The 27,712-nt window shown below is 38.7% G+C and overlaps 1 protein-coding gene across 1 annotated transcript in view; it reads right to left on the bottom strand.

Annotated features, from left to right (window-relative positions):
• The window catches only part of DGKQ (diacylglycerol kinase theta), an 89,622-nt gene that overhangs the window by 30,710 nt on the left and 31,200 nt on the right, over window positions 1–27,712 (bottom strand). Inside the window, exons 3-12 of the mRNA XM_039733155.1 lie at window positions 25,740–25,839; window positions 21,119–21,204; window positions 20,266–20,391; window positions 18,663–18,816; window positions 14,404–14,472; window positions 6,803–6,903; window positions 5,105–5,328; window positions 3,512–3,602; window positions 1,333–1,387; window positions 133–194 (exon numbers count right to left, since the gene is read on the bottom strand). Of these exons, the coding sequence (XP_039589089.1) occupies window positions 133–194; window positions 1,333–1,387; window positions 3,512–3,602; window positions 5,105–5,328; window positions 6,803–6,903; window positions 14,404–14,472; window positions 18,663–18,816; window positions 20,266–20,391; window positions 21,119–21,204; window positions 25,740–25,839 (1,068 nt within the window). The remainder of the gene's footprint in view (window positions 1–132; window positions 195–1,332; window positions 1,388–3,511; window positions 3,603–5,104; window positions 5,329–6,802; window positions 6,904–14,403; window positions 14,473–18,662; window positions 18,817–20,265; window positions 20,392–21,118; window positions 21,205–25,739; window positions 25,840–27,712) is intronic.

The following is a 27,712-nucleotide window of genomic DNA, read 5'->3' on the forward strand; positions in this document are numbered from 1 at the left end:
TCAGTTCAAGCACTTAAGCTTCTCTATCTTTGAGCCTGCTTAGGGGGTAACCAATGATTCACTTTTTCTGTAAGAAAGGGAACTTCATACTCGCTAAAAAACAAAAAGATCATGTTTCTCTTTCAGATTTACCTTTCTTATGTCCTTGAGTCTGTTAAGCATCAGCTCCTGATTGTCCAAGACCATGCGCTGAACTGGAGAGGGCAAGAACATTCATCATGTTAGAAAACATGCAAATTATTATCAGACTCAATTACACAAAAACAAAAAGAAGAAAAATTAGGGGAAAAGCAAAGCTCTGCATACAACTAATTTTCTCATAAACGACTATGCAGATGTGAGCTACGTCTTATTCAACAATAAAAACACATATGTGCTTGGAACAGTCTGACTCTTTCCACAATTCTTAAATACCACCCTCCTTTTGAAAAAGGCAAAAACAGCCTGAACCCCTCAAAAGATAAACAGTACTTTGGTAATAATCTAACAGTTTGACAGAAGACTTTCAAACTGTATTTCCTAACAAGTACAAAAAAACCTACCTTCTGTATTTTATCAAAATATTAAAACAATTCTAACAACTTCAGTGAATGCAAGGTTGCAAATGATGCTTTAAAACAGAGTACCAGAAACCAACCAAGGTTATGACATTCACAAAGCTACAATAACCTTATGAAACAACTTCCCAATAATGCTTGCAAATAAAGCAAAGCATCGAGACAGTATCTGAACTAACAAGATATTTATTCAGCTGTGGTCAGAGCATTAGGCTACTTCAAGGTTTTTATTTCTCCATGCAACCTTACAAATACTGAAGCACAAAGGGATGTCAACTTGGAGAACACTAGCCCAGCTCCTGCAGGATCACAAAACACTTGAGCACTGCTAGAACTGCAGATTTCTGTTTTTCCTAACAGACAAACATATTTCTTGGACTGTCTTAGGACTCAAACTTACTCTTCTTCAGGGGCTGCATCAGGAGGAAAGAAGACAGAGGAAAGAAGCCATTTGAACTTTAGAATTAATCTTTAATAAATAACTGCAATTAAGAAAATTATGTCAGTCAAACATAGCTCTCCAAAACAGGGCAAAAGTGTCAATACCCACCAGAAACCACAAATGAGTTTTTAGATAATAATGAAGGAGAACCTTATTCCCAAGGACAGACAGGACTGAAAAGAATCAGCATCACTTCTGACTAAGTATTTCAACGTCATCATGAAGTTATTTTCATTTGTGTGTTTTATTGTAGAAAATGAACTGTGACTGTTAGAATGGGGGAAAAAGCCCACAGAGATCAGATGTGTCTTTGGCCAATGCTCCTTCACTTACCTTGCTTACTGCCCATAAGCACTTCCACCAATTTGAAATTCTGGATGTACTCCGTCTGCCAAAAGATCAAGCATGTAAATGCATCTTCTGACCGATATAATTTTGCCAGATGTTACATTATTGTGTGTTATATCCTGTCCATGGTGTATAACATAGCACAGAAAATTAAACATTTTAAAAAAATTAAATCTTTTTACATTAACCATGATGTTCTTCCTCCAACCAACTCCTTCCAAGACAGGAATAATCTTCATTTTACACATGCATGGCATCATGTTTCCGTGCTCCTGAAAACATTGGCATTCTCACAGCCACATTGTGAAGGGACTCGTGTACAGCACAGTTAATTCCATTCCTGCTTCAGCAATAAGCAGCTAGCTCATCTGGAGTGTTTCCTGAGTGTCCTTCCAGAGAAAGCATGCAGGACTGGGAATGAGCATGCTCTTGGAGAAGATTGCCCAGGAACCAGCTTGGCAAAAGCAGGCTGACCACTCTCCACCTCCTGGGACACTCCAGGCACTGATGGAACAAAACCCTCCTCACATGTGCCACAGCCTCTTCTCCAAGATCTTGCCAGGAACCACTCAAGTCCCTTGCAGCTGGACCAAAAGAGCTGGCACAGCCAAGAGCTGTACTGTTTACAACAACTGAAACCCTGCAAACATACATGACTGAAGGACATTCAGGAGGAAGGGTTTTAAATTTTGGTCTTAAGACTCAAGAGACAAATGATCTTGCTTTATGTGTCATGAATGGGGGTAGTAAGAGCCTCAACTCCACTACATGTGCTTTGCCTGACATTTGATGAAAGCAATTTGAGCACAAGCAAATTCTGGATATTAAAAAGAGATTTCCTGTATGTGCATGTTTATACAGAAAAACAAGTAGAGCATTTAAAAATTACCACTACTGGAGAAATTGCAATTGAGCCAAAGAATTAAGTCTCTTAAAGCATACATCTAGCTGCCCAAATACAGAGGTGTGAAGATCTTTCCCATATGGAATTTCTAACTATACAGCTTGACAGTTGCTTTTTTCATATGAGACAAAACTTTGGACATGGTTGTTCCTATTTTTGTTAAAAGGTCCACAGCACTTGAGGAAATGGACTGACAACAAATCCTGGAAGTATCCTGTAGCCAAAACAAGCTCCATGCTTTACACAGCTGGATACACCTAGACAGATCTATGATTATCACTAACTGCAGAGAGCTAGTCACACACGTGTTCTTATGTACCCTATAAATAACCACAAAGAGCAGCAGTCGCCCTCTGTGCGCGTGGCTGTGCCCCAGAGCAGTGGAACTGTGCTGATTCCCTGGTGCGCTCACAAGCCCCAGGTGCTGACTAAAATGTGCACACTACAGCTTTGTGTCTCCATACTGGGGAGGCTGGGCCTGCCAATGGCTTGGCATGCCAGCAAAGTCTACTAACATGTTTCCTGAAAGCCATGCTGTTTTGTTACCAACGCTAAGAAGGACAGGCAGGCTGAAAAGAGATTATCCTCCAAAGAAAGCATGTACATCTACAAGATTACAAGACGTAGCTAGAATTTTCCAGTGATGTGGGAAGCAATCCAGACAGTAAAGCACATCAGTGCCGTTTCAACCTTGAGTCCTTCCTTGTATCCTTTGGGGGCTACAGAGATGCTGCTTGCCACCATAGGAACAAAATTTCTGCAGTGCTCTTTAATGTTTTTATAAATTGTCTGGATGAAGAAATCAAAGGCACTGTGAGTTTCCTGATGGTACTAAGCTAGGAGGAACTGTGGACACCCTCAAAGGTAGGGAACCCTTATGAGGAAATGTGGATGTGCTAGAGAGCTGGGCAATCACCAACCATATGAAATTTTTAACAAGAGCTACTGCCAGATTCTCAGCCTGGGACAGGGTAATCCTGGTTAAAAATACAAACTGGGGGATGAGAGCTGGAGAGTAGCCCTGTGGAATAAGATCTCAGAGACTGGGTCAATGGCAAGTTGAATATGAGTCAGCAGTGCCTATCTACCCTGAAGATTGTGTTAAGCTTTTAGCAGCATGTGGGTCACAAAAGATCATCTCCCAAATGCTAACAACATTTACAATAAGTGCAAATTAAGGGACTGTAATTTTTCTGAAGAGAAAAATATATACTTTCAGGGTCACTCAGGTGATGGATGTGCTTAAGATCTTTCACTTACCTGCCTTCCAAGTAATGGGAGCACTTCTTTGATCACAGTCTGCACAGTGCTATCCTTATTTACTCGTAGAGAAACATATGCCATTCCCACCCTAAGGAGAAAAATACTTATTTTAGTATCTACCCTCTGTGTACCTTTTTAAACTAAGTATAGAAATGCATACATATTTACATTCGTTGAAGAAAGTTGCTCACTGAGGCTCATAGCAGATGTGGTACCAGTGCCACAGACAAGAAAACACTTTCATCTCAAGGAATTGCTAATTACAATTGTAGCACTAAAGACTGGTTTCTTCCTAATCACAAAGATAATCAGCAAGTCTTTCATAAAACTTGTCAATGCAGTTGTAACAGCAAAACGAACATATGGTTAAATTTTATCCCACAAGTCTTCAGAAATTAGTGGGTCCAGACCATTTTGTTTCCACTATTAAATATGCTTAAAGTTCATATTATCCTAGTGGTAAATTGTATAGTTGTTGGGATTTTTTTGTTAGTTTTTTTTTAATAATATAATTTTTTTCTTTCTCATCTCACAAGAGAGGTTGCACTTTAGTTCTTCCTACTTCACATTTCTTCAAAAAGATCCACCAACTTTTCAAGTGACGTGTATGTCATCATTTGTTTACAGATGTAGCTAATGTAAAGTTGCATCTTTCTAACCAAACACATGACAATGGAACTGCACAAGTTCCATGCCGGGGTCGGCTGTCAGTTGTCTCTGCCCCAGCACGGGAAAAAGTGGTTCTGGGTAGGCCACGCTCTCGAAGAAGGAGTCTGGACTCTTGCTTTTAGGTCTTCAGTTGAGTTTATTATTTCTTATCTACAAAGATTTTCTGTCTGTCCAGCCGAGGTCTGATCAGCAAGACAGCCAAGGGCACTCTCTCCCACCCACGAGTCGGTTGTCTCTTTTATAGTGAAAACTACGTATTAGATATTTACCTTTAATTCCCAATACTTTCTGCCCTTGTTGGCAAGTGCACTTTCCCTATGAACCAATCCACACATGCCAACATCATCCTGAACATGGATGCCAAGGAGAAGAGAGAAGGAGGACAGGCCATGCCCAAATACCTCCATCTTAGAACCCTTGACCCCCGTGTACAGAATTTCAAACCCCCCTGTACAACATACAAAACCCCCCTGTACAAGGTTCCAAAGTTTTTTCCTTCACCTTGTGATTCCTACTACTATGCTGCTTAAACTTTTGTGACCTGTAATTCTTAATATAAGGTTGGCAATTTGCTCCACGAATTAAGGTCAAATTTCCAGGTGTCTTTGGCTTCCTGCCAGGGTCTCCGAGCCCCTGCCAGGGCTTTGAGACATCCAGGGCATCCAGAGAGATGCTCTGGGTTCCGACAGTTCCACTATATGTTCCACGCATGTAAAGAATCCCAAGGGTTTCCAGGCATGGAAATGAATGTTGTGCACACTACTCATTCAGAAAAATGAATAGAAGAATCCTGAAATAGAGAAAGAAACTGCACTCTCTGTTAGAGTTCTGCAGCTTTAGTTAAAAGCAAACAGGGCTAGACTACACAGGACAAATGTAGACAAGCAGAATAACCTTGTGATCAAGAGGAAAAATACTCACTTTAGCCAGGCAGGATAAATTCTGATCACTTCTTCATCCTTTGGCTTGGCTCTGATGATCCAAGCTTCAGGAACAGATTCTCGGAATACTGAGCCCAAGTTGCTGTCCTCTGCAGCATCATTCCTGTTGATAACATCATCAGAGAGCAGCACCTGCTGTGTAAAGGTCTGAAGCTCATACTCCTGCTGGTCATCATTTATGTAGTACGCCCTCAAAGCAGCCTCCTAAAACACAGCAAGATAAATTAACATTTACTTGAAAAGACACCATTAATACCTATACAGCCATAGACACTATAAATACCTGATTTATGAAATGAACCTTCAATGCATATTCTAACCTCAGAGGAGTATATATATAGCAACAGCAAAAATAGTCAAAACAAGAGTGAAGTTTTGAAAACAAATTTCAGTGAACATGAAAAAAGAAAGCTTGAGATATTCATGTATTTGAACAAAATCCACAGTATCTTTGGAAAGTAATAGTCATTTTAAGACCAAATGTAAAAATCGAGGTCAAATAAATCTACATTCATGCATGCAAAATTTAGACCACAAGGAAAATGGTGAATTACACTTGACTGAACACAACTCTGCCTACTCAGTCTTCTTGCCTGCACTAAGGGATGCCAAAAATTAGCTTCTCAGCCACAAAGCTGTCCTGAAGCCACACACCTGTGAAGAGGCAAGGGAAGGGCTGTCTTTGCAAGATGCATACAGAAATTTTACATCCATAATGGGCCCATGCCTGCAGCACCTCTGCTAACACGGATGCTGTGGTCAATACAGCTTGCTTATAAGAACTTGAATTCCTCTTCTCTGGTATTAAAGTGACAGCCTGGTAAAATGTGCTTGAAAGGCAAGTAGCACTCCTAAATATTTTCAGTCCTGTACATAATTTTTCTTAAAGATCTTTGACATGCAGAACACTACAAACCCTTAGCAAAACTCCTGTTGATTTTGAGGACAGTATCAAGATTAAAATCCTAATAATTTTAGCTTTGTATTGTCAAAATACTGATGTAATACATTCTTCAGACTTCTTTGCCAAGTCTGTATGACTCTGAGTCCTCACCATGCACAATTTTATTGTGAACCACCATATTCCCCCTCTGGGATTTATCTCTCACAGCACGGGGTCTCTGCGTAGACCAGTAAATAAAGAGCTGTACAGCCCACTTGATTTAGAACAGAGTAATTTCTCCATCCCAGATGGAACACTGGAAAAGCTAGAGAGAGGCCAGTATGTGATCAATAATTATTTTCACAGCCAAGGGATGGAGGTAACTATAATAAGCCTTAGTGTTCAAAGCTGATTAACTCAAGTGCAATATTGATGGCTGTCCAAGATAAATACCAAACCTCTACTGCAGAAAAGGTGCAAGATCTAAGGAGCTGGTTATCCTGTATTGCTTGTATCAGTAAAATCAGGCTTCAGGGTAACACCAGGAAGCAGAATGACTGCTTAACAGCTGATGCTGTGGTCGCCATTGTGCTACAGACACATAAGCCACCATCTCCTCAGATGATCTAAAACAGGAGCACTACCTGAAGAAGTCAAATTATGTTGCAGTATTATAGCCTATTCACAATTTTTGTTGTTGTTGTTCAATTATGTTTCTAAAACTTAGCTTTTTACTATTGTAATATGAAACGACATGTATCACACTGGAAAACTGACCCTCACTGGGTATCTTACCACAACTTCTTCATTTTTTGCAATCCTTGGAACTGAAATCAGTCGAAATTGATTGCGTTTCACTGCGTCATTCCCATCAAATATCTTTAGTGTTTGTTTACCTGAATGGAAACAATTGTATTTCATTAACACATACCTTGAATCAGAAGAAAACTCGTGCTTTTAACCCACTGAAATGTTTCTTCATGGGAACATTCTTTGTCATAGGCCAAGCTTTGAGACTGAATATTTTTAAATTTTATTTTGTTACTGTTTGTTTAAAATGGGGGTACATTCAGAGAGGAAAGAGGGATGAGTAATCACAGTTTTATCCTGGCTTTTGATATAACAGTTACAACCAGACTGTGTATGCTATCACATCTTCATCCTCAGCATTCAAGACTGCATTGACAAGTTGAACTTCAAGACCAAGACAAAGTGCCACGCCCTTCAGAATACCTCCCAAAGCACTGCCAATTCTGCGAATGTGCTTCCAAAAAAAGTCCTTAAAATAGCTGGTTAAGTGTACAGGCAATCGGAGGAAACAAGGACAGGGGTACAGGGACAACAGAAAAACTGGAAGAAAGAAGGTCCAGCAAATGAAGACCTTCAGCCTTTTCCTGTGCTTCACTTCACAAAAGCCTTATTAAGTCCATGCTCAAACTGTTGAGCGCAGATTGTTACACAGACATCTGTAAAAGGGTGAAGAGTGAAGGCTTTCAGGTTCACCTTTCACAAGGATGGGTTATGGGTTATGACTCAGGTACAGGCTGCTGTATGACAAAGTCTCTCTCTTAAGCAACGTTTTTAAGAGTAATAGCAAAGTGCAACTAAATTCTCATAGAACAGGCAGGTTTTGAGAGGTTTTAGGAACAAATTAATATTACTAGTGCATTACATGCGTCCTTACTGCCCCTGGAAAGGAAACCAAGTTACTCAATCCAGACCAAAAAGAAGATTTCATTAAGATAGACCTTGTGTCCTCTCCTGATCACATCTTTATGAACACACCTGATGAGCTGCTACGTTTTGCAGGTTCTTGCAGGTACTCCCCAGAGGTGATGCTTTACAGGAGACATAACTACTTATCACTGACAGAATATGCCCTTTTTATTGCAGTATTGGACTGAACGATTAGCAGAAATCACCCATTGTACAGCACAGTGTTACAGTCTGGTCTTACAATAAATCTGTAAATAAATATGTACACCTGCATTCATCATCAAGTAGTACAATTACCAGAAGCTATCACTTGCAGTTCTTGGCATGTTAGAAATATTAAGTGGAAGCCACATATACCAGCTGTAATGCTAACATAACTGGTTAATCATGCAGCCTGTTAATGCACATTGTAAAGGAGATATGTTACATGCTGGAGCCTCCTTCCATGCTTCCCTGACAGCTTGGAAGTACTTCGTAGTACAGAATAAAATACAAAGAGCCTTTTGCTGTCAAATAATATCAGCTTTTAGGTTCAATGAAGCACACTAGCAAATTGCCATTTACCACAGAAGGATTAAAAAGGAGAACTGGAACTGGAGGAAGAAAACCACCAAACCACCTCTAACTGATGACTGATAAAAAGCAGCAAGAATCCAGGCAGAAATGTGCATCACTGGGTACCTCAGTGCTGTAGTGGCAGATTAGTGCATAACTACTTAGCAAGGACGCTTCAGTGCTAGCTTTCTTGAACCACCTGAAACTAATCTGCCTATTTCTGCTTCAGTATATGTTCTCCAACTTCAATCAAAAGCAGACACCACAGCACTAAAGGATTAACTAAAGGATTATCACTTATGTGTGAAAGCAGTCTTTTAAAAATGAGATTCTAAATCTCAAAGAAAAATCATGATACCTTAATTCTCATGATCTTTATTTCTCCTTATTCTGAAATGTGACAGCTATACTTGGACTTCTTTTTTAATGTAGACTTGTCCACTTCTTAAGAATATTTCCTCATTATCAATTCCACTGGTAATGGCACAATGTGTGTGCACTTACATTCTCATTACATAACGTGAAGACCTCATTGCACAGCAAAGCAGTCCCTAGTACAGCCTCACATCCCGCAAAGTTGTCCTAGTCTCTCCTGGGACAAAATTGGCTATGTTGACTGGTCTAGTGTCAGGTGTCCCTACCCATGTCAGGGGGGTTGGGGCTCGATGATCTTTGAAGTCCCTTCTAACTCAAACCATTCTATGATTCTATTATGATATTCAAAACCTTACTGAACATGACAAGCTGCTCTGAGTGACCTTGCTTGAGCAGGAGGCTCTCTTAGATAACCTCCATGCTGCCTCCAACCTCAGCCATGCTGTGACTCTTTGGAGAGACACCTGTATAACAGATGATGTACAAAGAAAAACAGACAGAAACAGAACAAATACAATCACAGAATTATGAAATAGTTTGGGTTATAAGTGCCTTCAAGGATCATGGAGTACAAGAATCCTGACAAGGGACATCTTTCAGTAGATCAGGTTGCTCAGAGCCACACCCAACCTGGTATGATACATTGTGACTTTTCAATTCTTTTTGTTGACATGAAAAGTAGTGTCACTGTGGATTTTCACTTTTCCAATTATCATAGTGATTGTCTCTGTTGTCAATTTCTTTTTCATCACAATATAAGGAAGATATAAATATCATGAACTCTTACTTCTGAAGTACCCTTGAAACTCAACAACCATGGCATTGAGGCCATAGCACACATCAGAAAGTGGCTTACTCCTTTAAATTCTGCTGGCTCTACGCCAGAATGAGTGGAATTCTTTCAGACACAGATTTCTGTCAGAGTGATCTCCATGGTAACCACAGCATAGACAAATGTTAACCAAAAGACACACTGTGTCCTGAGTGACCTTCTTTAGAGCTAACACAACTTGAGAAAACAAGTGAACTCTGGTTTCTGACAGCCCAGCTGATGTTCTGAGTACGAACTATCATAACACTATCAAAATCTCTGCTGTTTTCTCTAGCAATCCAGAAAGTAGACAACCATCTGAGAATAAAAACATTCATCCAAGTTCTAGTACTTGTTTTCATTTGCTGTGCCCTTGTAGTCTGTTCTTATGAGATACTAGTTGGCCTAAGAGAATCCCTAGCAATTGTAACTGGAGAATATTTTATGAGCTCTCCATGCCTTAAGAACAGTCAAAGAACAGTTGGATTGACTCTCAAAATAAACTGGTTTACAAGAACAAGTTTAGATCTATGGACCACTAGCTAAGCTCAAGCACATTTCTTAGATAAGTAAACATAATGCTGGTAATCTGGTAACCATAACACAAAAAACCTCCTCAACTTTATCACTGAAAAATCACATTTGATTTTGTCACTTTCCTTCTCACAGGGGACACCTTTACTGCAACCCAGCGGAAAATGGCTTGCTTGCACATGAGCTTCTGGAAGCACATTAACAAAAGAATAAAACAGCTACATACTGCAATTAGTCATCCAGAAATACATTTCTCCGCTGAGTCAAGAGCACATCCAACACATGTAAATTAAGGGGTGTCTTATGCCAGTCTGATTTGTCTAACTAGCCTTGGCGAGAAGCTCACCTATAACCACTTCTGAAATTAGGTAAAACTCTTCCTTCCGCCTGTTCCAATTTTTAAATATTAGAAAATGATCCAGCTACCGAAGTGAAGTCTACATACCCCTACCTAGTGTGTATATATATATATATATGTGTATATATATATGTGTGTGTATATATATATATATATATATATAAAACCACTTGCTAATACGAAATGGATGCACTTATCAAATTGTATTTAAAGGAGTAACTGCCAGTTTTGTAATACTGGCACTTCACTTCTAAATGTCTTTAATCTTTTCCTGTTGGATCAGAGTACACAGTATCAGGACTTTCTCTGGAAAAACACATCATTTTTTTTCTTACCATGGGATACTGAGCTGAAAATAACCTGTTATTCATGCTTACCCTTTCCAAGGGAAAAGTAACTACAAAAGGTTAACTCCAGGCATAATTTACCAAAGCGTGGAATTTGATTTCAGAGGTTAATGTACCAAGTTTTCCTGGGAAAAGGACAAAACAGCATTGGATAAGTCCAAAGTTCATGTTCCCTTTGACTTCCAAACTCCCACGGACAGGACATGGCTTCTGAAAAGACTTACATGTGGCTTGTGACTGAGACAGGAAAATTATGCGGTCCTGAATAATTTTGTCACTTAAGAAAGATAAAGGCCCATACTGAGTGTATTTGTGAAAATTACCCTTAAAAGACTAAATTCTAGCAACATAGCTTACCAAGAACCACTCTTCCTGAAACAACCTGTGTTATTTACATGCTTTATGCACTTCTTCTCTACTGCTACTTCTTTGAGTGGGGACTATCAAATTTTGGTTTATTTCAGTATTAGGATTCATAACCTACATGATGGCATTTATATATGTAAGAATTATGTATTTTTTTCTTTTACTGCCCTTGAGAGCCTTTCAAAATCCCAGATTCCTTCCTCCCACTCTTCCTTCCCTTCCTTCTTTCTTTCCCTAGCTCTTTCTTTTCCAAGAGAGCCATTTGCAGGTGTGTGCCTTCTCTGAACTTGCTTTCTTGAGCAGCTGAAACTCCCCTAGTTTCAAAACAATTTTGAAGCACAAATCTGTGTTAACACCTATCCTCCCATTCTGGTAGCCACCTCTTAACCTTCCTTCTCTTAGTTTTTAGAGCCTTTCCAAGCATCTGCTGAGGAACATGTGACATGTTTAGTTATCTGTAAGCAGTTACAGAAGAAAATAATGGCCCTTTTTGTGAAAGTTTAAAGTTTTCTTAAGTATCTTTAGGGGAAAAAATCTCTCCCCAAATGCTGTCCTTACTTCTTGCGGAAAACAGTTTGTTCCTGCTTGCATAATTACAGTGGAGGTCTCCTCTGCACTGTCAGCTGGTTTTGGACAAGACATAAGCAAACTCTAAGCCAACGACTTGGGTCTATCTAATACAAAACCATTTCATCTCTTACTCAGCAGAAGAACGGCAACCTGAACAAAGCAAAACAAGGGCTGTGGAAGGACATGCTGTGAAACATCTGTTTGCTGACAGCACTGAAGCTCCCATTTCTCTGGTAGACAGATTCCTCTAACATCTCCTCCAGAATGGGTTTTCATTGATGGCTGAATTCTGTCCTGCAGAAGATGGACACAGGCTGAATCAGACAGTTCACGTGCAGCCAGTGAGTGCTGAGAGACTCCCACAGGGCAGAGAGAGTCCTTTGCCAAACCCACTTGTGTGTCTGTTACATCTATCAACTCAGAAACTGTGCAATCATTTTTATGTTAATTTTATGCTTTTGGTTTCAGTATCTTGGTAGGCTAAATGCAGTGGTCCATTTAACACATTTCAACTACCAGTATTAAGACTTAGATCTTCTAACTTTACATTTCACTCAACAAGCCCACTACAATAGCAAAGTAAGAAAAATGAATGTAGACTACTAATTCAAATATTCTTCCAACACTAAACTACAGACTTGGTATTCTTTTCTACTGGCTTCTCTCCTATGGAAAAAGTGTGTCTTTCCACATGAATCTTATTCAATTTGTTCTGACTTGTTTTTATTGTTTTAGAAATATGTACCCCGACATACCCCTACCTCTATAAGGAGCTGGAATTAAGAAAAGCTAAATATTCTGGAATGTAATTGAGCTCAGACACTCTTGAGGGAAAGCATAGCAACATCCCAAAAGACATGGCAGATGTACTAAGTCAACACACAGACGCAGTGAGCAGCTCCTGCTTGACCCATGTCATTCAGTGGTGTTATCCTGAGACAGGTGAAAGTGGTGCAGCCCCCTACAGCCATGTCATTGTCATGTTAAGCTCAGCAGCTTATGACACACAGAGAGGCACAACAACACAACAGCTGGCAGGTGAACCTCAATAACTTTAACAGCTGCCCTAAGGTCATCAATCCCATCATCTGGGGGTGGCACACACCAGAGGAGTCCACAGGGGAAGTTCTGTAGGACACCTCACTGACCAAGGAGGGTGCTCAGGTTGCAGGGGTATATGAGATGCATGTGAAAAGCATTCTGGAATGGTACAAGGGTTGTTAGGGGAACTTTAGGAGAGGAATCAAGGCAAGAAATCAAAGCCATTTGGGGAAGAAGTAGTATGGGAAAACAGAAGGATAAGGAGACAAAGGAAGCTGGTCATGTTTACAGAAGTTGCTGGTGAGTACTGCATGGCCATGCCCTGGACCACATCACCACAGTCTGTCCTGTCTTACCAGTAAATGCTATTTCTGACTCTTTTTGTGACTGTGGTTTTAGCTGAGCTTTCTACATCACAGCAAAGTTACTGGACTCTACACTCCAAAATTTTGTGAAAATGTATTATGAGAAAGAAATATTTTATGCCACTGTTCTTTTTAAAACACAACCAATGATACTTTACATGACCCTTGAAAATATACCATCTACTGCTGCTTTCTCCAGTCCAGAGACGGTCTGAACAAATGACATATTAAAGTTTGTATGCTGCCCTGAATTTTCATATTTCTTTTCTTCTTTTGGGAAGGCTAAACTAAAGCTGAGCTAAGCCTACTATGATTCCAATGAATCCAGCTGAAATATCTGGATATGTAATTTGCTCTTTTTGACAGTCATAAGGGAAATAGGTTTAATTGTTGAAATGTGGAAGTCCTCACACTCAATCACTTAAGCCACTTAAAACACTGGAAAAAGTCAAAGTTGTTTAGACAAACTGCAGTTAGAGCTCTTTCCCATAATACGGAAGTATGGCGATGGATCATAACCTAAAGACACTCAGGAACTACGAAAGTGAAACAAGAGGATGCTTGAGATCTCTTCTATAACTACTTGATTTGATTGATTTGACTACTTATTGAGCTGATTTTTTAAAAATTCCAAATAGTACTTGCACAATTAGCCTCTTAGTTTTGCAAGAACTTCAGGATTAAAATATTAGTATTTATTGATTTGAAATGTCCTTTTTTACAACAATCCATGCAGCTCCACTAGGCAGCGTGTATCAAGTTGTTCTAATTACTAATATAGATATAAGGGTGGGAAGCTCTTGAATTGCAGTTCTACTTCATCTTCTAAAAAGCAGGAATTTGGTTTTTACCAACCCCAGAAAACTCCACATGCTCAAAAATTTAACTGCAATAAAAAGCAGCCAGTCCAGCTCAGTTCTGTTTACTGCAACATGCCCAAGCCAAAAAGAAAAAAAATTCACCTGATGTCCTCAGCAACATTTGGATCCAGCAAGCCCAGAAGCAAAAGGCTCTGAAAAGACACTGCTGTCTGCCCTTTAAATTTGTAGCTTATCTATGGATTATTAACACCATGTTTTCTTTCTTCAATTACCAAGAGAAATGACCTGTTTGCCAAGGTAATGAACAGATTGCCACTTATGCCAACCTACCAATGGAAATCATCAAGGAGATATTTGTAAGGCCCTGGACAAATGTGTTGGACCAAAACTTTGGACCTGAAACTAAAACCTAACATTAGAAGAATAACCATTTAATATTTTTTCATAAGGAAATACAAGTTATGATCATATGAATAAAGATTATTATATGAATGAAGAAATGGGTGACTATTAATCCCTTACTAAAATTTTGCTTACTTGAATCGGTTGAAATTTGGATATCTTTTGTTGATCCTTGTGTTGACCCATCAACATCATCATCTTCATCTGTAAAAGAGAGACATTTTAAGGAAGGATTTTTGTTAATTTGCATGGAAAGGAGAAGGTGTTTGTCATTTAAGAACAGTTTCCATCAAACAAGCTAAAACAAAAGGAACCAGTCAGAAAAGCCCACTTTCTTTTTCTACCTTTTTTTTTATGATAATAATGCATCGCATTAAAACAGCATTACAAAAACAAATCTGCACTGTTGTGTAGCTACAGTGGAGGCATACATGAGATCCTTACACTATTGGCTTTAATATTTCAACTACTGCATTTCATTCTTTTCTGAAGCCATGATGTTTGACTGTCACCGAAGTATGGAAGTTTCCATTAAGTTTTAAATTATCAAATCAATCCAGCCTTCCAGTCAGAAATAATGGTGTTATAAAAGTAATTTACACAACTGAAAAAACAAAGTTACTGACACCCAAAGAGACAGAAATTGCCACTACCCAGAAGAGAACTTTGACAGTAGGCTCATCTCTCTCACTAAAGCTAGGAGCTTTAGAGTCAGAAGATAATGCACCCCTGTAAAACCATACAAAAAATATTTAAAAAAAAATCAAATAAGTGCTGTGAACATTTTGCATTTGCTTCTGTGCAGAGCATCCTCACTGCATTCTAATTCCTGACACTCAGGGCCACACAAGACCAGTGCAAATCCAAACATGATCAATTTTCCTTCTCTGAGGGTAGCAGTAGAGTGCAATGCAAGTGTTCATCAAACAACAGTATTCACACTCACACCCACTAAAAATCCCAGTCAGTCCAGACTGGGATGCAGGAAAAGCCCCCAAAAGATATAAGCCAGGCAACACCTTTGTAAAAACTGTGCCTTGCAGCTGAGGGAGAAAGCAAGAAAACAGCACAAAACAAGTAAGTATAAAATGAAACAAGTAAATGCAGATCTTCAGAGCAAAGGAGGTACTGGGGAAGTCAAAATCCTAAAGCAGGAGAACCTTCCAAGAAGCAGAATCATAGCATGTCAAGAAGGGTACTAGGCAATAGTCCTAAACTTGACACCAGGTAACTCACTGAATATTTGGGTAATGCTTCAAGTGTATACAAGAAAGACCAACAACAATCCTTTTGAGTTGTGGCTTTTAAAATATAAAAAGAGTGTTGAGATATTTCCCCTGTTATAGCTGACAGACAAACAGATCAAGTTTCCAACTGGAGAGAAATTTAGACAGTATGGTCTTGAAACACCTCAAAATAAGAGAAAGCTGAATGCCTTCTTGAATTTCATTCCAGAAAAAATTAAGTTAAAAAAAAAAAAAGAAAACAACAAACAAGAAGTAGCAGATATAACTGATTGCTCCCAACTCTCTTCTTTCTCAGTTTAGATGAGAAGAAACTGACTTCTTTTATTACACTTCCTCTTTCAGTCTGAATAGTAGGGAAACCTACACCAACAGCATCTTGGAACTATTCCAGTGAAGTTCAGTGACTTTGAAATTTGTTACAATAGGAATCATTTGGAGGAAGGGGCTCTACCATTGCATCCCTGGTAGCTCAAGAGTTTAGAAGAAGTCTCTTCCAACACAGAGATGTTTGCTGAATGTTGGTGATGAAGCTTAGCATTTACACTGTGGCAAGAGCTGCTTCAGACAAATGGTCCCCAGTGGGTCAGAGATGATGGCTGTGCTCATTCACTGCATGGGACAAGTCATCTGGCACTTCCCAGCCACAAGCTTGGGACAAGCTGTGCCTGCAGCAGGCATCTGACAGCACTTCTTTGTACCTCAGACTGGTCTTCTCACAATCTTATGAGTGATTGTGGCAACAGAAGAGCACCCTCTGTGCGTGCCACTTAATGAGCCTGCCATCACACAGAAGTGCTAATTATCCTTCAGCAAAGGAGTTCTTTGCCCCCCTGAAACATCCCTAACATGCACACAATCTTTAGCAAGATCTGCCACCCAGAGTCTATGCTTTTCTCCTGGAATAACAGCAGCAACTCCTGGGGCAGCTATCCAGAGCTGCTTCATTGTCAGAGGAGCATCAAATACATCCTAAGAGAGTATCAGGGAGCTGCTGGATCCATGCCACATCTTGGTAACTTTCAGCACGTACCAGGAGCTAGTGGGGTTCCATAAGAAAATGAAGATCTGTTCTGTGAACATGGGTAAGAAGAAGGACTAAAAGGCACTGAGCTCCTCAACACAGGATCATGTGACAACTAGTTCAAGACAATTCTTGGCTCTGCCTTTGAGGAAGAATTTGGGCAAACAAAAAGAGCACATAGTAATGGTAGCCAGTGCTTTTGGCGGTGACCTGCAGACACCTGATCTTCAGCAGGTGACTGAGAATGGCAAACATCCAGCAATGGGTCTTGAAGCAAGGCTCAGCAGGATGTGGATGGTGTAAAAGGAGCCACGTGGAGACACCAGACTAGTACCTGAACATTCAGCATGTAGGTGCTAAACCAAGATGCAAAAAAGCACTGTCAAATATGGAAACGCAGAACAAAATCCTTTATGCAGAGTGCAGGGAAGGTGCTGCACCACAAATATTACTCACCATGTCTTGTGCTGAGCCACAGCTGTGGCTCGCTGACCATGGGGAAAAAAGGAAGATGTAAATTGCTGAGGCAGCAGTTAAGGTCACAGGTATGCAACAGATCTGCAGCAGGAGGAAAGGGGAGCATCCCCGTGGCTCGGGCACTGCTCCCCTGGGTATCAGCAGCCCCTCCATCCTGGGAGGCTGCTGCCCATTGGATGATGGGGAGCTAAGCCCAAGGGGCAGAAATTCTCATAGGCCACAGGAAAGAGAACCTGTGTTAGAAATGAGATTTTTCAGGGTGTTGCTATACCATACCTCTGTGACACGCAGGCTAAGGACTATAAAAATACATTCCGGCTTTCCAAACAAGGTCAGTTTTATTCAATTTGATTTTTTCCCCCTTCATATCACAATAAAGCACTGAAAATGGTCCAAATTTAGTAGTGAATATTTCTCCATCCCTATGTATCTGCTTCTGACCAAGCTGATGGCTGCATTCTCTCAATTGAAAGGATCAGACAAACTCTTCCATTAAAGCAATGCAAAAAAAGCCATTCTTACTTTAGAAAACCTCGACTGTGCATAACATGAAATAACACATTTAGCACGTAGCATAAGTCCTGAAATAAAAAACTTTCTCTTCTATCTCTTAAAATATTGAAGGAAGAGACTAGAAGGTGTAGCTAAAATTGTGTAGCTTGGATTCTTTCACTTAAGCTATTCCATGTTCAATTTTATTAAGAGATGATTTAAAAATTAAAAAAGTGAAAGTTAAGTCTGACATACTAAAAGAACACATGACTGTTGAAGAGAGTAACTTAGTTAACATCAGAAAAGTCAAACTGAAGACTCTATTTTAAAAGGTTTGTGATTAACTTCTCTTAGTTATAATAACCAACTTTATCTTCACTTAAACCTTTGGGACACTTGTGAAATACCTAACAATAGATCTGAAACAAAGGTCACAGTGAGTCCTACTTCAGCACACAGAACACAGGGGACTTGCTGATCATCAGCTCTCCTCACCAAAACCAAACCTGAGCTCAGAGTAGAAAGCTCAAGAGCAATTTACCAGGTTGAGAAAAGAGCAGTTGCAAATATTTAAATTTCATGAGCTGTGTTATGCCTACCTTTTATTTCCTTTCCTATTCCATTCAAGCAACAGAAGAAAGGTTTTCCAGGTGTGTAATAATCAAAATACAAATGAAAAAAATACTTCCATGTACATCAGGCTTAAAAAAAATTCTTGTTCCTAAAGAGCTGTTAAACAAACATTCACTCTAGATGGCAGCACAACATTACCCTGCCTAGACATATGGTATTGTTTCAGTACAGAAACCTTAAAAAGGACAAATGCTTAATCCAAGAGACAAATAAAAGTATCTGTACACATGATATAAGATGTGTTTCCAGCAATGATAACACTAACACCAAAATTTTTTTTGATTTTAAGTTTTCACTTTCTTTGTTTCAAGGACAGTGCACAAATTGCCCAGCACTAGTAAACAGAAGTTTCTACATTTTGCACAGCATCCACTAAAAATCTCCAACCTCACCCAGAAAAATAGTAAGAAGTTACAATATTGCCACAAAAACCAATAAACATTAGCAATAATATACTTAATTGAATGATGACTCTAGGTTAAATACACTCATAAATTAGTTGCCTTCAACTTTGAAATTTTTACCTGATTCTGTTTGCAAATTTTCCGATATCCGAAAACAATGCAATTTGCTGAAGTTGCGAGAAAACAACTGAACACAACTTGGAGGAAGAATCATATTCCTTAATCTTCCAAAGGTACATTCTGGTGGGACAATTACACAGCAAGCAGCATGAGCCTATAAAAAACAGCATTAGTTAAGAACTTGTGATACACAGTGGAAGTAAATTTATTAATAACAATCTATGACTGAAATTGCATAATTTAGGTTAGGGATTATATAGACTTTTTGTAAATCACCTTTATTAAATGAATGGCACATTTGCCATTCTATGATTTTATTTGTTTAATAGAAACAAATTTTAAAAAAAAAAACAACATTACCAGTAACGGGGACTCTTAATATGTCAAGGAACTTTCAAGCATCATGAACCTGTTCTACTAAAAACAAAAGGTTTTTATACAGTTACCTGGAGAAGTTTAAAGCTTTGGTCTCAGACTCTGATAATCCACCCTATGTGGATATTTATTGGGGGAAATTGAAAAGATGCACAGGTTATACTGAACAGCTTGGAAAGAGAGGTATCCTCTCATATAGCTGTACCCACTTGCTGATTCTGAGGCAAGACTGTTTTCAGTTTTATTTCAAAAGGTGACTGGATAGTTTCTGCCTTTACACTGTTGCAAATCTTCTGCCTTTATTGAATACACATGCCTTTGTATGTATGGCCACATAACATGTTACATTTCTCAGACTGTTCTCAAATACAGCCCCTCCCACCTCAGAAATTATGTCTCAGATTAAAATACAAACTCCACAATATTAAAAAAAAAATCATTGAATCATACCTGAAGTACTGAATAACCTTTAGACTTTTATTTTATATCATTACTACATGGCGTACCTTATCTAGCCTTAAGTAGCAAATTAATGATTTCTTACATATACTTTCAGTTCCCACCTCACCTGGTGCTACTTTCACTTTCACCATATTTTAATACGAGGTGGCATTAAGTGGATGGACTAATTGTTATCTGCACTACACAGATCACAGATCACACTGTTGATCAGTGTGTGAAAAGCTGTGGTTTCCAGAATTATTATTGAAGGGTATCATCAGCTTGCATGGGAAATAAACATGTGTCATGTGAATGGAAAAACACAGAAACGGATATTGACAGCTTAAAAAAAACTCTAACCACACAGGCTAAGACCCATTCTATACTGAAATAAGGGTAAACATAATAGAATGGTAAGTCTTTAACCTTGCAGAATTCATGATTTGAAAGAAATTCTGATTTAACACAGAAAGTGCCTGCAGGCTTCTAACCACAGATCTATAGGCCCTGTTAAATTCCATTGGATTTACAGAAATCTTCACAGTGACTTTGAGAGCTGTTCATTAAAATTACTATAAGGAGGATTAAAAAAAATCAGATTTCCCATCTAACACATAAAAAATACATATATTCAAATAAATAACTATATAGATTAAGTGTATTTACGAAGTGTATACAAAACATATTTGTACAGTGTGCAAATAAATTACGTTTCTATCAAGTGCTCAAATAAGCACATGCCCATATATATGTGGTTACCACACATACATGCAGAAGCACAACATACCAGGATGCCACACCATTCACATCTCATGCCAGACAGCACCTCAGAAGACCCACAGGTTTTTTTGCAAAATTCGCAACGAGCACTTGAAGAAAGGTTTCCCTCCCTCCAGTGGTGATGGTAAGTATCCTGGGGAAACACATCACAACTTAGCATTACATGAATCAGAAACACATGCATTTTCAATACAACTCTAAAATCAGTAATTCAAATAGCTCTGGGGAAATTGCAACAGATACTAGGGCATTAAGTTTTTCTCAGGATAAATACAAATCTTTAACAATCTAACATTTCACTAAAAAAAGAAGTTTTATCAAACTATCAAAAAATTTATCACCGTGCTTTTCCTTCACAGTCCACAAAAAATATTCTTTTTAAAAAAACATCCTCCAATGTCAGTATTTGGTATCTACTGTGCTGTGAGAAGATAAGAAAATAGGCAGCTTTGCCTCAGTCAGACTACAGGAAACATGAGGATAAGAGAACGTTTGCCAGGGATGCAATGCAGCCAACAGCTCAACATACAGAAAAAAAAAAAAAAAAGAAAAAAGAGTTCCACACCAGCTTTTACAAAGAAACTTTTATATAACGTACTTGATATTTTAAAATTTTATTTGGAGGTAGTACACATTTCACAGATTTTTCAGCAAGAGTTCAAAAGTATCGCAAATATATCAGCATTTGAGTTCATCTCACTCTTTGTAGTGTATTCTGAAGTCACATATGTACTTTGCCTGCCAATAAGCGACTGAAGTGCTTTGATTATTGGCAGCACGTGAAACTAAAGATCAAGACTGCTCCTTCTCTAGTCCACAAGATGCATGACACCTTCCCCAGCTGGGGCATCTGCACTTACATGGTCCAGGTGCCCATCCTGGTGACACTGCCGGCAGTCACTGCAAGCAAACAGGATACAGTCTGTGTGCACATGTAGCTCACAAACTAAAAGCACAAAAACAAAAAAACTTCTTTAGGCTGGAAACCCCAGGGTTCTTCTGCATCTCCTTCTGCCCTCCTCCCTTCAATACTCCTCCAGCATGCTTTTCACACCATACTTTTTCTCCTTCATGCTCTTTACATCCAGCAAAGATAGACAATAAAGTTCACTAGCATTGTTTTGTGTGTTCCTCCACTTCCTCAGTGTTAAAAAGATGCAGCAAATATAAAGGAAAGGCTGAGCTAATTTTGCTCATCAGCAGCATTTGTCATATTTCCCCCAATTACAGCAAGTTAAACATGTACAACTGGTTGGCTATGCCTCGTAGTTTCACAGGAACTGTTGCCTACTCCAACATACCTGTGCCTGAAGGCTACTTTGATTCAATCACCATGTATAAGGTAAGTCACTATTTCATTGTCAAAAAAATGAAATCATTTTTTCAGAGCACCCTCCTAAGTAAGGGCAACATTGCCTTCCAAAATATTGTAGGCACTGTAGGTGGAAGAAGTTTTTGAGTGAACCCTGCAAACGTTTAGGCAAGTTTTGGTTTTAAAATATCTTCCTTATTCAAAAGCTGACTTGAAATACCAGATGTGAAAGAACAGAATCTGCAGTTATGCTGCAAAGGATGAGTTAAAAAAAAAAAATCCCAAAACAATAACTAATAGATCTCAATACCTAGCTTGATCATTTCAAGAGTTAGGAGGGTTCTCTGTGGGCTTCAGAGACAGAGATGGATAAAGAAGATCCTTCTGTAGCTGCTTTGTAAATACTCTGCAAAGGCATTTGACTTTTCATCAAGTAAATGAAAGCAAGAGACAAGCATCAAATTTTTCAAATACTTTTCAGTTCCAGTCAAACAAGTTATTTCTCCAAGCATATCACAAAAATATGAAAAGTGTAACCTGAAGATTGGAAGGTAGCAACTGCACACATTAGCACATTATCTGAAATTATCTTGAAAACAATGCTATTAATTTACATAGAGAATAATACCGGTTTGAAATCTCTTTGGACTGTTCCAGAGCAGAATTAGCATTGTGTTATTTTAACCCCAGAGAAGACATAATCTCCCGTCACACCGAAGCAGAGTCATGACTAAGTCAACCCCAAACACACACAGCTCCCCATGCTCAGTGTCTTCACCGCACTCAAGAGCTTCTCTCTGAGCTGTGGCACAGTCCCTCCTCCACTCACATTTCTCCCTCTTCATAGATGTAGCAGGAATATTTTCCAGTTTTGCCAGTTCAACTAACCAGGCAAACTAGATGCTTGGAGTAATACTCTTGCTAATGTTCAAAGTGTCCATAGACAGTGTTGCAGCTTCAAGGAATTTACAAAAGCATTGGGGTTGTTATTGTGAATTCTGCCAATACAGGCATGCACTGCCCTTTGCTATACCTTGTAAGAACACAGAGGGGGCTTTTACGTTCTGTTTAATTCACATCTGCTGCTTCTAGCACCAACCTTAGCCCAGAATTGGTAAGAAATATGTTCACATAAATGGTGGGAGTGTCCTAGGGACTTAATCCCATAAACTGACTATCCTGGTGTAGGAAAGACAATGTTTTTGAATGTAAACATTAAATTAGAGGTCCTACAAAAATAAATTTCATCTTTATCAGCCATTCCATAATCAGCATTATTCTTTAACTCATAACAGAATGACAATCTTCTGCTCAAGCTAATTATGAAAGTTCTTTATGATTGCCAAAAAAACCCAACCTGATTAATTTCAGATGCATAAACTTGAGAGAAGAGCCTTTAAAATGTTAACTGCATCCTTGTCCAGCAAATCTGCTGCTCTTGCTCAATTATTATTAAGGAACTTTTGTAAAGAATTCGGCACCAAAAAAATGTTTGGATTACTCCAATTTCTATTTTTTTACTTTCCATCCCTTCTTCCTGGAAATAAAAGGAACAGCAACTCTCATCATCATGAGTCCAGGTTCAACTGACACCACTGAAGTCTGGTAGCAAAAAGAGCTATGCAAAGCAATCAGTAATCACCAGATTGAAGTCAAATTATTGTCATTTTTACCAATGGCATGTATATATTTATTTCAGTATGGATTAATACACATGCATGCTCATTTCTGAGAACAGGTCCCCTACTGTGCACCCACAAGATTTATGTGGGTGAAACCTTTTACTTCCTTTCAATAAAGTTTCTTCTATTTTAATATATAAACAGTGTAAATCAAGTGATTAAAATCACTTGAAAAAAGTGATTATATTAGAAATACATTTAATGATGTCAATCCTTTGTTTAGACAAGGCAACTCCATCTTAATCCGTGTTTTTATCTTAATTATGGCAGAGACCAGAAAAAGTTCTTAATTTTAGTATCAGACATGAACATCATAAACAAGACTAGATTTGCAGTATTAAGCCAAGTCATTAGATACAAACAAAAAAAAAAAGGAAGAAAGTTCAATATCTCCATCCGAATTGAAAAGTTCGATAGCTTAAAACACAAAACTTCTAAAACAAATTCCACAAGCATTTTTGAAGAATAAAGGAAGACTCTTGTGCATTTTGTGAACTTCAGCTGCCCTTTTTAAGATACATTTTTAAAAATTAGCAGAGAAACAAATGGTATTCAGAAAAAGGGCAAGGAACAAACCACACCACACCGTAAAACCATAAAATCCCTGTGAGGAAAACCTTCAACAAACCATTAAAAAAATTCTGTGCATGTGTAATACCTAACTACAACATGTGATTTCATGTGCTTCATGTTTACAAACACTTAAACAGAAACATCTGAAAAAAGCATCCCTTTGCACTTGTGTGCTGGATTTGACTGGGGTAGAGTGAATTTTTTTCACAGTGGCTAGAATGGGGCTGTGTTTTGGGTTTGTGCTTCACACAGGGTTGATAATATAGAGATGTTTTAGTTATTCTTGAGCAGGGCTTACACAGAGTCAAGGCCTTTTCTGCTTTTTGTACTACCACGCTGGGAAGGAAGTTGGGGGAGGTTGAGAGGAGACACAGCCAGGACAGGTGACCCAAACTGGCCAAAGGACATTCCAGACCATCGACATCTTGCTCAGTATTTAAAGCTGGGCACAAGAAGGAAGAATGGGGAACATTTGGAGTGATGGCATTTGTCCTCCCAAGTCACTGTGATGTGTGAGGGAGATGAGAAACACCTGCCCGCCCATGGGAAGCTGGGAATGACTTCTTCATTTTTCTCTGCCTCTGTGTGTGTGTGGGTTTTGCTTTCCATATTACACTGTCTTCCAATTCTCTGATGCCACAGGTGGGGCAGGCAGTGAGTGGCTGTGTGTGGTGCTTGGCAGCATAGAATTAATAGAGTAAGAATATGAAAGCAAAATTTAGAAAGCTTTAACTAAATTGGATCACTAAACTAAAGCTATTTGCAATAGTGAAGAGGGTATAACTAGCGATAACTATTTTCAAATTTCTATGTTTATCTAATGGCACACAAGTTCTGAGTCTTACTAAGACAGACCACTAGAAAATTCCCTGTGCTATCTGTAGCTCACAGAACATCCTACCAACCGTCCTGGTCACGTGGGGACTGTATTAAGTGACATGTTCCCACTAGTCAGAGTGGGAATATGTCACAGCATAGTCACTCCCACAGTTTGGTTCCATTATGCAACTCAATGGACAAAAGCAGAAACAGAAATACTCAGCCATTCTAAGTCTAAATGCTGTGATCAAAGAGGATTGCTTCCCCTACACATACACATAGAAAAATCGTATTTAATAAGACATTGTCTTTAGCAAAACAGTGATTTTGGAAGCAACTCAATTCCCTGAAGAATTGATTTTTCATTTATTAGACTTTTTTTTAAAGAGTTCAGAGGTAATATTCCTATAAAACAGTAAATTCTATTTAATCTCATGACTCAACTGAACAACTAATAGACATTTAAGACGAGGGAGAACTGAAGAGCTGTCCTACATCAAAATCAGTCATGTACTCATGCCACCATGTATTTCAAATTAAAAAATGGGGTAGTTGGGTGATTTCTTTAATTACTGTTTTTTCCATTTCAGAACACTCAGACCAGTACTATTTTCACAAACAATATTTTCAAATATCTTTCCATTGAAGGTATCTCATCCTCATTACAAGTAACAGATATCTGAGACAAGTAACACAGGAAATTCTACATTATTTTCTAGAAATACGCATACCTGATAATTCTCTGTATCAAAAGTTTCCACTGGAAACAGAAATAAATTACTGCAACAGGACATGTCTTTCACCAAAACAGCTCCTCATTCTTTGTCCATCTCAGGCAGGGATTCATTGCACACCACCACAGACTTGCTCAAAGTAAATTGGTGGAAAGGTGAAAAGAGCGTAGAGGTTTGACAAAATTTGCAGTTTATGGAAGGTGGTTGATCTATTATTCCTTAGTTTGAAGTACACCTTCCCACGACCAATGAACGGATAATAAACAAACCAAAATTTTTCAAGCACTTGAGGTATGCAGAGTAAGGAAACTGTGGGTTACTGGGTGGCACACAGATGGCCTACAAGTAAGGTTTAAGTTACCTTCACATCGAAAGGCAAGCGACTCCAGGGACTTCCTGCACACAGCACAAAACTTTCTTTTGTAAAGTCCCGGGGGCCCAAAACAGTGTGCAACTGGAACCTGCCAGCAAAGAATGCATAAGACATCATCAATTTCAACTTCCAAAGTGTCAGTTAAAATTCATAGAAGCCGCTTTATCTTGTGACAACAGGGCAGTATATACAACGTAAACTTAACTAAGGGCAAGAATAAATAGACAGATGAAACATCCTTTAAAAAGTAATCATACTTAGAAATATACATTAAATACTTAAATGTAACTTTTAAAAATTCTTGGGAATTAATATGTATTGTAGATATTTTTAAGCTGATTAGTTTCTTGATGATTCACAACAACATGAATCCAAAGGCTTCCTTTGGGACATACCTGTAATCACAGCTGTTCTTCTAAGCATTCTTAATTGAATCAAGGACAATTAAAGAGTAATTACTGCACAGGTGAACAAAATACCCTAAAGACATGCACAAGATAACTTTTAACATCTCAGTGCTGCCACAGTTCAGTGCTCTCCACACGCCTTTCACTTCCTCTCCAAATATAGCCTGGCCACTGGTTGACCAAAGGGATTGGTTGGTCTCCTCCTGCCTTATCCAAAGCTCCAAAGACTGAATGATATCCAGCTCACGAAGTACATGTAGATTGAGTTTCCTCTTGACTGTAGGTTGAAAATGACAGACTACGATTTTCTCTTACAAGAGCTGCCTGTACCAACAGTTTTGGCAAATGTATTTCTTATTATTCACTTACCTTAAATTGTTTTTTTCTTGCTTAATTGATTTTATTAATTATTAATTCTTGATTAATAATGAAGATGGGAAGTGATAGCACCAAAGTAACAACAGATGAAGCAAAGTAAAGAATAAGAAACATACTTAAGGTTAATACATTTTCTAGAGACTACTCTTCCTACGAGATGCACAGCTCTGCTAAAGTGACATTTACATTAGAAGGAAAGAACATAACTGCATGTTTAAAGTCCTGGAATCCAAATGAGTTCCACAAAAGTTTGCCGTGATTTAGGTATTTAGTATGATGCATTTCACATGCCCTTCTTACTACAGTGAAGTTTTACACATCAAGTTTATCTTGTGGTTGTATTTCTGGTAAAAGCTGCCCAATTATTATTTAGGTGTCAAATGAAATTAATCGTTCCCAGTAAAACTTTGGAAATAAAGACTTCAGATACATGTAGTCACAGATAGCAGCTTTTCCTCTCAGATATACTGGTAAAACATCCTTCAATTATTCATCAGGATTTGAATTATTTTCCTTGTATATTAAGGTTTTCCTGAGAACTATCAGCAGCAAATCTGACAAGTACTGTGAACACAGAATTTGATGACTCAAGGAGTTGCTTCCAGTTATAAGCATCGAATTCCCACAATAATTTTCTGTCTCAGAAAGTATGGGAACAGTTACATCAAACAATCCTGTTATTCAAACATGAACAATGAAAGAAGTGAGATAAAGTTTTGCCAGATGCAAAACAAAGAGAAAAGAACAATGCTGGAAGTTTAATCAAGAAAAATCAGTAAGCCCCAAACTGCAAAGTATGTGGTTCCTCAGTGGTCCTCAGAATTAAGCTTTGGGAGATAAAAGAGGACAAAGAGAGGTATGAAATACATTTGCATTACTAAACGTGAACAGGATAGTGCAAAGCAGGTGACCTGTGAAACAGAGTCACCAGCTCACTGCCCCAGCAGACCATGAGGAATCCTTGGTCCCTGACTGACCAGGAAACTGCCCATTCTGATCTCATGCTCCCCACAAAACTGGGCTGGCAGCCAGCCTATGAAAAAGACTCCATACCAGTATCTCCAATACGATATATAACAGCATTGCCTCTGAAAGCTTCAAGTTTTAACTTGATGTACAAGTTGGGGATTAAAAAATACAGCCAAACCGTTCTTTTCAGGTCCATACCCTACTCCA

Source organism: Passer montanus, unplaced genomic scaffold, assembly GCF_014805655.1.
Source record: "Passer montanus isolate IOZ18808 unplaced genomic scaffold, ASM1480565v1 scaffold84, whole genome shotgun sequence".
Lineage (NCBI taxonomy): Eukaryota > Metazoa > Chordata > Aves > Passeriformes > Passeridae > Passer > Passer montanus.